Here is an 11720-nt window from a genome sequence, read left to right as displayed (position 1 = left end):
GTTTTTCGAGACAGGGTTTCTCTGTGGCTTTGGAGCCTGTCCTGGCACTAGCTCTGTAGACCAGGCTGGTCTCGAACTTACAGAGATCAGTCTGCCTCTGCCTCCCGAGTGCTGGTATTAAAGGCGTGCACCATCATCGCCCGGCTCTATTGCAAATTTTTTAAGGCTGATCCAGAGGCTGCCTCTGAGGTCTGATGGGCCCCAAGAGGTTATAATTAGCTCCCCTGGGTTTGTGTGTACCCGTGCTTTGCGTTCACCTCTGAGAGTTAGCAGTTCCACATACTGTATCACACATACATGACACCCAGCTAAGTGTTTGCTATTCATGGGCTGTTCTCCAGCAATACTCCAGGTGGGTATGATGTCTTCAATTTCACACAGAAGCAAATGGGGTCAGGAAACCCCACCAAGACTCCCTTAGTGACAGGAACTAAGCTTTGAAGGCTCAAGCATAATAAGCATAATTCCTTTTTCTATATAGTGTAGAGTGTGTGTGCAGGTTTTTTCTGTCCTGAAAGCACTTAGTATTTTATTTGAATGAGTAGGAAGTAGGGTGTTCAAATCCATTATTCATTGGTGTCTTTTAAAGAGTTGATCCACTTTTGTTGTCTTGTCTCTTTGCATGACAGGTTCTCTGTATGTCTTGTTCTAGCTTTTGCTCTGCATGCCTGCAGGAATGTCTGAAGCCGAAGAAACCTGTCTGTGGGGTGTGTCGCAGCGCTCTGGCACCTGGCGTCCGAGCTGTGGAGCTCGAGCGACAGATCGAGAGCACAGAGACTTCTTGCCATGGCTGCCGTAAGAATGTATGTGGACATACGTGGAGAGTCCTTGTCTTTCAGTGATGAGATGGTAAAACAGTACAAATGTCTAATGTTAGAGCCGAGGAGTGACTAACAGTGCAAATGCATGCCTGCTGTTTGTGGTGGTCGCTGTGCTGCTGGGTTGGTTTTTTTTCCACCCATGACCTTGCTGGTTGGTTTATTTTTTTCCCCCATGAGTTGATTTAGTTTAGCGATTTATACATTTTACCTTTGAAATTTATAGAAATAAACCTCCACCCTCATAAAAGACCCATCTTCAGCTGGGGAGTGGTAAACACTTCGACTCTAAGGACTTGGGGACAGAAGCAGCAAAGCCAGAAGTCCTAAACCAGCTTGGGTTACCAAAGACCTACGTGAGAAAGTGTTAACTCTCTTGTTTGCATTCTATTTTAATAGGATATAAGGGTATTTCATTATTTTTAAAAAATATAAAATGAAATTAGTGGCTCAAAACATCTGGTGCTGTGGGTATAATTCAGTAGAGTACTTACTAGCGTGCAAGAAGCCCTAGGTTCCATCCCAGCACCCTGTGTGGTAATAGGAGGATCTGAAATTCAGAGCCAACCTGGTATACATGAGACTGCTTCAAAAAAAAAAAAAAGAAAAAAAAATCATCACTAGAGTTGTAAATGTACTGGATCTGTTTTAGCCCTCAGAAGACTCCTGAGTAGATGTGAGGTGGAGCGCTCACCACTGGTGTCTACCTACCAGTGGAATGTGGTTGTGCTGTGCATTTTCTCAGGGACACATCACTGTGCCCTGTGCTTGCACTAATCACTACTGCTGGGAGCACAGATAACTTGTACTTTATCTTCCTTGTTGGTTTTTAAGTCATACAATTTTTTATTCTAGACAGTAAAATAAATAAATAAAACACCACTGTGTGTTCCATCATAGATCCCCTCTTGAAAGGGGGGTCAGTTTGCTATGTGGTGGTGTACACTGGTGATCCTGGTACCCAGGCTGAGGCTGGAGAAGAGTTTTACATTTAAAAAGCTGCTCAGCACTTTGTACCCTTTAGGCGGACATCAGTGTAAATGTGTACAAACACACAGTGAGGGTACACCCTTGCTTCTTTCATCTTTTTATATTTGAAATTCTTGTTTTACTAACTAGATAGCTTTGTATGTCATCTTGTTATTTTAGTTTTGCTTTTTTTGGGGGGGGGGTTTGGGTTTTTCTTTTTTTTTTAAATATTTATTTATTATGTATGCAATGTTCTTTCTACATGTATGCCTGCAGGCCAGAAGAGGGCACCAGACCTCATTACAGATGGTTGTGAGCCACCATGTGGTTGCCGGGAATCGAACTCAGGACCTTTGGAAGAGCAGGCAATGCTCTTAACCACTGAGCCATCTCTCCAGCCCCCTTTTTTTTGGTTTTTCGAGACAGGGTTTCTCTGTGGCTTTGGAGCCTGTCCTGGAACTCGCTCTGTAGACCAGGCTGGTCTCGAACTCACAGAGATCCGCCTGCCTCTGCCTCCCGAGTGCTGGGTGCTGGGATTAAAGGCGTGCGCCACCATCGCCCGGCTAGTTTTGCTTTTTTAGGCAAGGTCTCACCATGTAATCCTGGCTAGCTCAGAACTTACTAAACTCAGAGTTCCACCTGCTTCTGCCTCTTAAGTGCTGCAAAATTAATAGGCACAAGTCATCCCAACCATCTGAATCTCATTATTTTTTGTTTACTCTGACAATCTCAATGCTAATCCCTGGTTGGCTTATTTGGTTTGTTGGCTTTATTTTTGTTCTTTTTTTGTTTTGTTTTTGTTTTCAAGACAGGGTTTCTCTGTGTTGCTTTGGAGCCAGTCCTGGAACTAGCTCTTGTAGACCAGGCTGGCCTCAAACTCAGAGATCCATCTGCCTCCCAAGTGTGCTGCCACCACCCCAACTGGTTTTGGTTTTTGGTTTTTGGTTTGTTTTTGTTTTTGTCTTTGTTTTGAGATAAGGTTACTCTGTATAGTCCTGATTGTCCTGGAGCTCTTTGTGTCGTAGACAAGGGTGGCCTGAGATTCATGGAGATTCACCTGCCTTTGCCTCCTGAGTGCTGGGATTAAATGTTTACACCACCATGCACAGGTTGGTGGTTTATTGTTTTTTTTTTTGTTGTTGTTGTTTTTGTTTTTTTTTTTATGTATACAATCTGTCTACATGTATCCCTACAGGCCAGAAGAGGGCACCAGACCTCATTACAGATGGTTGTGAGCCACCACGTGGGTTGCTGGGAATTGAACTCAGGACCTTTGGAAGAGCAGGCAATGCTCTTAACCACTGAGCCATCTCTCCAGCCCTTTATTGTTTTTTAAAAAGTGAAAACAAAATAAAATAGTCTCGTATGACCAAGGTTGGCTTTAAACTGATCTTCTGCCTCTACTTCTGAAGTGCTGGGATTACGAATGTGAGTGATCATACCTAGCAAGTTTCAGTCCCGCCTTCCTTTTATTTTAAGATTTATTTTATGTGTATTGGTGTTTTGCCTTCATGTATGTCTGCATGAAGATGCCAGATGTCCTGAAACTGTAACTATAGACAGCTGCCCATTGGGTGCTGGGAATTGAACCTGGGTCCTCTAGAAGAGCTGCCCTAGCTCTCAACCACTGAGCCTTCTCTCCAGCTCTTCTCTTCGTTCTTTTACCCAGGATCTCGTACAGCCTTGGCTGGTCTCAGACTCTGTATGTAGGGGAATAACCTTGAATTCTGAACTTTGAGCGTTGTAGTGTAGATGGCTATAGAATGGATACAGCTTTCTCCTCCATCTATTCAGAGGGCTTTAGTTTTGGGTGTACAGTGAGACTCTTATAGGCTCATTCCCACATTTATTCTCAAGCTCCTGGGTGGACAGCTGAGTCTGAGTGCTCTGGGCCAGTTCCAAGGTTGGCATCTGAGTCAGTGCGCTCTGGCTAGTGCCTACAGATCTGGGATCGGAACCCTGTATCCTCACAGTTTCATTTTGAATCTCAACAGACTTCAGTCTTTCTTTTCTCATGCACACTCTTCTCCCGTGTGCTTTAATTTTTCTCTTGTTTGTAAGGTTTGTAAAGCAGTATGTTATTGGCACGTGCCTGCAATACCAACCAACACTGGGAAGGTAGAGGCAAGAGTATTGCAAGTTCCGGGTCAGCCTGAACTACATGAGACCCTGTCACAAAGCAAAATAAAAATAGATGGTCGTATGTTAGATGTGCTCCCCAAATCTTTCTCTCCTCCTTTCTCATTTTGCATATTTAAGAGTTCTCACACAAGTGTGTTAGCATGTGTCTATATTCTTTCCTGGGGAGGCTGAGACAAGAGGATTTCTTCAGGCCAACTTGGGTAATAAATGCAAAACAACAAAGGTACAGTTGGAAGCAGACCAAAATACGATTCATCTCTGTGTAGGTTAAACTAGCCTGGAACTCTTGGTAGTCTTCCTGTCTTACCCTCCCAGAGTCCTTGAGATCACAGATGTGTGCCACCATGCCTAGGTAAGAGAAATTCAAATGTGAGTGTAGGGCCAGTGAGATGACTTAGCAGTTAATGGTGCTTGGTGCCTAATTCTGACACCTGAGGCCTGAGTTCAGAGATGGCAATAGCAGAATCTGTAATTCCACAGGAGAATCAGCAGAAGCTTGTGAGACATCCAGCCTGGCTTACATAGTCGTGAAAGTCCTTGTCTCAAGGTAGAGGACCAGCACCTTGTACACACAGATCACCTCCACACAGATCACACACACGCACAAAATAGAGTTTAGAATACTTTTTAAAGCATCACTGGATTTGGAAAATGTCAGTAAACCAAGAGCAGATGGTGAAAGTGGCCTCATAGTGGAAGCAGATATAAGCAAGGTGAAACAGGCATCCCGCTACAGAGAAAGGCCGCAGCTGTTTGGTTTCTGCCCACTGGCATAGTCAGGAGTTCTCTGATTGTTAACCCATCATGTGATCTAGTTCTCCTACCCCTAGTTTGGGATCATTTCTTATTAGTTCCTCACTAACTCTTGGTCCCGCTCTTTATATTCAAGTTCATCCTATCTAAGATCCGAGCCCACGTGGCTTCATGTTCCAAATACCAGAATTACATCATGGAAGGTGTGAAGGCTACCACCAAGGATGCATCCCTTCAGCCAAGGTAATGAATGACTTACTCGCCCCAGAAAGATGTGAGATGCTTGTGTTGGAGGAGGATTTAGGTGTGAAGATATGGGGAATTGGAGAGATGTGATCACTGGTGCTGGCTAAGGATGAGAGGTTCTGGGGTGGGGGATGTCTTCATGTGTAACTGTGCTGATATCAAAACACTCAATTCTGGCGCGTGATGGTCTTGGTTCTGAAAGGTAGTCCATGCCCCTATATTAAATCTTTCCACTGATGCAATAAATCATATCAGGCCGAACTAATAAAACCAAGTTTAATTTGAGCAAAGCAACTCCCAGTGTGTGGGAAGGGTGGATGGGGAGGGTTGGGGACTGCTTCTTAAATACCCTGTGGGCATGGTCTTGAGCATCTCAGGGAGGAGCCACCTGTGTTTTTTTTTGGTTTTTCGAGACAGGGTTTCTCTGTGGTTTTGGAGCCTGTCCTGGAACTAGCTCTTGTAGACCAGGCTGGTCTCGAACTCACAGAGATCCGCCTGCCTCTGCCTCCCAAGTGCTGGGATTAAAGGCGTGCGCCACCACCGCCCGGCATGTGGCAGGCTTTCTGAGGGTAGGGTTTGGAGAGGGAGGAGGGGGAACTGAGGTGGAACTTCCACTCAAACAGGTTCATTGGAGTGGGCAATGGTTGAGATTGTGTGGAATGGTTCTCAGGGTGCTCTTTTGTATCTCACCTCCCAGAAATATCCCAAACCGGTACACCTTTCCTTGTCCTTACTGTCCTGAGAAGAACTTTGATCAGGAAGGACTTGTGGAACACTGCAAACTGTCACACAGCACGGATACCAAGTCTGTGGTAAGAATTGCCTTTTCTTTGAGTAGGTAAAAAATCAGACATGCAGAAAATTACTAGATTGTACAATGAAGTCTTAGCCTTCACCTCACAGCAGTTTGCTGAAATGTGCTTAACTGTGTTTGTGTTCTATACATATATGTATGATTTTGATGAGCCATTTAGGAAGTTACAGATACTATGACCTTTTCCCTCTTAAGTTCTTCAGCATATATCTTAATGTTTTCTTTAAAAATCGCTTAAACAACAACAAAGAGTCTCGAGTAGGTTATGCTGGCTTCAAACTCATCTTGTAGCCAGGGGTGATTTTGAATTTTTGATCCTCCTGCTTCACCTTCCAAGTGTCAGGATTGCACTGAGCCACCATGCCCAGCTCTGGATATTTTGTTTTTATTTCTTTGTTGTCCTGGTGGTTGAACCCTGCCTTACCTATTATAGGCAAGTGTTCTACCATTAAGCCATGTCACCAGCTCAGAAGCTGTCAAGATAAGTGTGGTGCTGTCATGATTGGTAGAGGTGATGCAGAAGGGAAGTGAGAAAGCAAGTTCTGCCTCCTGATCTAGCTAGGCTCACAGCTATTGGCTCCAGACTCGACCATCCCAGCACCTACCAGGGGTCTGCAATCAGCTCAAGAAGAGGAGGCCAGCTCCAGCTAAGGATGGTCTTCCAGGTTCCAAAGTGAAAGGTGACCTCTGAAAGGCCTGAAAGTAGGGTGACCAAGCTTAGTTAAGGCAGGGGTATGTTGAACTTGGAGAGCTGAAATGGAGTTGGTGGCTTGGATTCAAGGAGGCAAACATGAGCTTTTTTGAGTTTAAGGAAACTGTGTTTGCCTCTTGGACTAAGGAGGCAGCTGGGATAGTGTGCAGATGAGGAAGTCTGCTGCCTATTGAGTTCAGTGAACAGAGCCGGGAAATCAAGGGGAGAGTCAGGAGCTGGCCATATGCAATGTCTGTCCCAGTGCTCCACTCTCATCTGAGCCAGGGCAGCATGCTCTGTCATTGTCCCCAAATCACTTCTTTTTTTTTTTTTTTAACTATTTATTTATTTATTTAACTTTGTTATGTTCGTTGGTGTGAAAGTGTCAGATCTCATGGAACTGCATTTTCAGACAGTTATGAGCTGCCATGTGGGTGCTGGGAATCGAACCCGGGTCCTCTGGAAGAGCAGTCAGTGCTCTTAACCACTGAGCCATCTCTCCAGCCCCCCCAAATCACTTCTATAGCCCAGGCTGGCCTTGAACTCCCTGATCCTCTTTCCTCTCCCTCTTTGGTGCTGGGGTTAGAGGTATATTCTATGTGCCTGCTCAGATTGGCTTTTCGTGTGCATACTTTAGGCCTTATCTTTGTCATTCTGGCCTTTACTTTGTTAGCATTAGTGTAAAGCTGAATTTTACTTTGTGGGGATCAGTCATTCATCATTTTACGATCCCGTACCCATTCCCACGTCTTTTTTTTTTTTTTTTTTTGATTTTCGAGACAGGGTTTCTCTGTGGCTTTGGAGCCTGTCCTGGAACTAGCTCTGAAGACCAGGCTGGTCTCGAACTCACAGAGATCCGCCTGCCTCTGCCTCCCGAGTGCTGGGATTAAAGGCGTGCGCCACCACCGCCCGGCTCTTGTTTGAATTGAATAGACAGTATTTTCTGGGTTGCTTCATGTTTACGGGGTAGAGTGACCAGGCCTTGTACCTGGACTTGTCAGTAAAGCTGTCCTAGAAGAAAGGGGGCTGAGCAGAGGTCACAGAGAGCCAGGTTTAGCTCAGGCATCAGGTCACAGCACCTTGCTTCCTCCTGGCAGGTTTGTCCCATATGTGCCTCTATGCCTTGGGGAGACCCCAGCTACCGCAGTGCCAACTTCATGGAACATATCCAACGCCGCCACCGCTTTTCCTATGATACTTTTGTGGTGAGTCTTTACCCACCCCAGGGGACAACACTGTTGCTTAATTTTCTGGAAGGGGCAGCAGCCTGGGGCACTATTCAGGCTTAAAGAACTCTCAGTCCCAGAGGGAAGTTGCACAATGTCTCTTCACAGGTGTCGGAGTAGGACTTGAGATGTCCTGGCAGTTTTCCAGCTGTGAGACTTCCTCTTTTCTTTTCCCTACTCTGCCTCCCAATTTTGCCCACTTTTGCTGTGTTTGATTTCCTTAGAGAACTTGGTTTACACTCAGGTTGACTGTTCAAGGACAAGGCTGTGAATAGAAATGGCCCACAAACTGACAGGGATTGCAACTCCAACTACCTGGAAGTGTAAATGTGTCCTTGGAATATGGCTTAGTGGTAGAGCCTTTGCCTTGCAAGACATCCTGGGTTTTGTCCCCAGCGATGTAAGACAGTAACAAAACGGCCCTGCTAGAGCGGCAGCATTGAAGAGCACATGCTGCTCCTTTAACTCCAGCTCTAGAGATCTAGCACCCTCTTCTGGATTCTGCTGATACTTGTACACGTGACATTCTCCCCTCTATCCTCCACACACGTATACACATAAATACATTAATGAAAATAAATCTAACCAGGGATGACAGTACACACCTTTAATCCCAGCACTTGGGAGGCAGAGGCTGGTGGATCTCTTGAGTTTGAGGCCAGTCTCGTCTACACTTTTGTATGTGTTTTGGAATTTTTTTTTTTTTTTTGAGACAGGGTTTCTCTGTAGCTTTGGAGCCTGCCCTGGAAGTAACTCTTGTAGACCAGGCTGGCCTCGAACTCACAGAGATCCACCTGCCTCTGCCTCCCCAGTGCTGGGATTAAAGGTGTATATCATCACCTGGCAAAAGGCAGTTACACCTTAACTTACTGGTACACTCTTGTTTTCCTAGCACTTGGTAACTGGGGGCAGAAGGATCAGGAATTCAAGACCAGCCCAGACTACATGAGACTTGTTTCAGAGGGGAAAGGAAAGCCAAATGTAGTGGTGCATTCCTTTAATCACAACACTTGGGAGGCAGAGGCCTCTCTGATTTCGAGGCCAGCCTGGTCTACAAAGGGAGTTCCAGGACAGCTAGGACTGTTACATGGAGAAACCTTGTCTCAAAAACAAAGAACAAAACTTATTCTCAGTATAATATTTGGAACAAACTTGAAGGCACTCCTTACTGTCCCTGTAGAGATGATTGTTTTACTGCTCAGGTAGGCTTCTGCCTCACCCAGATGGCTGTTTAACTGTAGTGCCCACTGTGCCTCTGAAGCCTCTTGGGAATGGCACCTCAGTTGAGTGTACGTGTTTTTGTCTTATTTCTGCACCCATGAACTGAATTCGGCATTTGAGTACTTAGTTTGTGTTAGGTGTGTGTACTCTCTGGGACACTGAGTTCTCATTGGGGAAGGAATGGAATTTTGTTTTTGTTTTGTTGTTTGCTGGAGAGTGTTCATGTGCACGCGTGATCTGTGCATGCATGAACAGAGGCCAGGTATCAACATCAGATGCCTTTTACCATTCTCCATCCTATTCTTGAAACAGGGTATCTCCACTTGGACTAGTCTGTTAAGTGAGGCAAGTCTTTGTGATCCCTGTCTCCTTCGTAGAGCACTGGATTACTGGTGTGCACCTCAACACCCTCAACCTCCTTTTACATGGGTGGTAGAGATCTGAACTTGGTTTTTGTGCTTGACACAGCAGGCACTTTGCCAGCTGAGTCATCTCTGCAGCCCCAGGAATTACTTTTTATTTTTTAGACTATATGTATGTCTGTACACCACATATGTGCAGTGCCTGCAGAGACCAGAAGGTGCCCAATCCTCTGGGACTGGAGTTAACAGGGGTTGTTGTAATCCACTATGAGTGATGGGAATTGAACCTGGGTCCTCTGGAAAGGCAGCCAGTGCTCTTAACCACCAAGCTGTCTCTCCAGCCCCAAGCTGTTAACTTTTATTTAATGATGAAACAGCAGAGACGCTGAGAAATCTAGTAATTTTCCCGGTTTCACAGCATCTAAACAGTAGCCTGGGGTCCTTAGCAGACTGTCTTGTTAGGTTCCTGGTGAAGTTGAATTTTCTGAATGTGAACAGTTACTTAGACTGCTGTCTTTTGCCCTCAGGATTATGATGTTGATGAAGATGACATGATGAACCAGGTGTTGCAACGATCCATCATTGACCAGTGAGCAGGGTCCTCACTGTCCACCTCATTCTAGAGCTTCCAATACGCATTAGGTTGTGAGCCCTTGACTCTTACACCTCACATGTAATGCAGATCTGGAAATGAGCCATGGCACTGGACGGGGTCACTTCTCCCAGAGTGACAAGGTCCTAGGGCAGAGCCCTGTTTTCTTTGGGCTCTTACTGACTTTGTCTTCCCCACTGGTAACCTTGTTTGTCCCATGGTCTTCTCTCATACACCTCAGAGCTTCTGTCCCTACATTCATCCTACTGCCCTGTGTTCGTCTCCTAGGTCCTCCTAGCCAGCCAGGCCCTTCCTTGGGCCGTGAATAGCACAATAAAATAGGGACTCCTTTCCTTGGTCCTTGAGGTACCTGGGTTCTGCTGTGTACCAGGACAGGGCTGTGCTCATCTTTTCCTCTTGGGTGACCTTGGGCTTTCACAAACTGATGCTGGAAGTTTTGGTTACTGCTGTGTCCCTACACCTGTACATCCATAGAACTGATGGCTTCTGTCTTAAATGCCTGACAGTGCCTTTATAGGATAAGGTATCACCATAGAAATGTAGTGGGAATGTTGGGTAGCAAAGCTGGGGTGCATTCATCTGTAAGTGGGGATAAAGTGGAGTAGTGTGGCTTTTGGTTCTCTGTCACTCTTGAGTGTTCCAGGTGGCTGGGTGCTGGGCCCCTCTGTTGGGTATCTGCTGATAGTCTTGCTCTGAAGAATGAGAGCCCTTGGGTAATGGGAGGAGGGAAGGCACTGACTATTGTATGTACTGCTTGGTAACTTGATGAACCTGAGCATTCCTGCTGTCCTACAGCCCTCCTTGCTCAAGTGTGTGTTTTAAAACCCTGCCTTTCAGTGCACAGGCTATGGCAAAACCAGGGTCCTACCCACTTGTCTCTTCAAAGCCCCTGCTGGGAAGTTAAGGAAGCTAGGCCCCTGCCAAAGTTGAGAAAGGCAGTCTGCTGGAGGCTCTGTCGAGCAGCTGCTCTGCTCTAAACGCTGGAAGTCCAGCACATTTACAGAGTACAGTATGGGCACCACCAGGCCAATCTGCAGAACAGACCCTCTGACAGACCTAGGGCTTGGGGGTAAGTCATCTTTCCTGTCCTGTAGCTCTGGTGTAGCTGAGACTGCATACACTAGTGTGCTTTTGACTCGTTCTTCCACTGAGGCCTCTGCCTGCCAGGAAGAGCTAGCTCAGATCCTCCTAACCTGCAGAGTCGGGCAGAATCACTTTCCCAGGGTTACTGTTGGAAGAGCCCAGACATAACCACCTCTTCACTGTACCCTCTGGAAAGATTTTCTCAGGAGACACCTGGAGGGAAGTCTGACTCAACCTTGACTTGAGGAACTGAGAAGAGCACAGCCATACCACAGTGCAACATGAACCTCTTGTCCTGTATCACGTTCACTAACTATTTCTAATACAGCAACTTTCTGGAAAGTGTTGTGTTATGTTCTGGCTTTTAAAAGGTGAAATATAAATAAATTTATAATTTATCCAACCAGCAGGCTGTAATGTGTTTTCATTAAATAGCTTTTTCTGGAGTCTGGACTTGGCAGCCTCCAGAAGGTTGTTACTCCAAGGGAGCATTCTTGTCTGTCCCCAAGTCAGCCTGGCTTCTAGTCAATTCCGAGGCTTCATCAGCTGGGCCTGTCTTCTCTGAAAAATAGCAAAAATTGTCACCCTCTCCTTTCTGAGTGGGGAGTTCACAGAAGCAGATCAGACTCTAGACCCATCCCTGCAGTGACTTAAGTGAGACAGACAGTTAAGGGGTTCCAAGGGCTCAGATGTGGGGTCCTTGTAAGTATGCATATATGCCAGTTTCTGACCCCTTATGAACTAGGGTCGTGGTATGCAATGAGCCATCTAAAGGAGTGTGC

At 45.9% G+C, this 11720-nt stretch overlaps 1 protein-coding gene across 1 annotated transcript in view; it reads left to right on the top strand.

Annotated features, from left to right (window-relative positions):
* The window catches only part of Rnf114 (ring finger protein 114), a 13822-nt gene extending 2478 nt beyond the window's left edge, over window positions 1-11344 (top strand). Inside the window, exons 2-6 of the mRNA XM_005362855.2 lie at window positions 653-803; window positions 4819-4925; window positions 5626-5740; window positions 7531-7638; window positions 9770-11344. Coding sequence (XP_005362912.1) covers window positions 653-803; window positions 4819-4925; window positions 5626-5740; window positions 7531-7638; window positions 9770-9835 — 547 coding nt within the window. The 3' untranslated portion in view covers window positions 9836-11344. The remainder of the gene's footprint in view (window positions 1-652; window positions 804-4818; window positions 4926-5625; window positions 5741-7530; window positions 7639-9769) is intronic.
* Window positions 11345-11720: the final 376 nt, after the last annotated feature.

This window comes from Microtus ochrogaster, linkage group LG8, assembly GCF_000317375.1.
Source record: "Microtus ochrogaster isolate Prairie Vole_2 linkage group LG8, MicOch1.0, whole genome shotgun sequence".
Lineage (NCBI taxonomy): Eukaryota > Metazoa > Chordata > Mammalia > Rodentia > Cricetidae > Microtus > Microtus ochrogaster.
The sequence above is the reverse complement of the archived record's forward strand: the minus strand, read 5'-3'. Positions and strand labels throughout refer to the sequence as shown.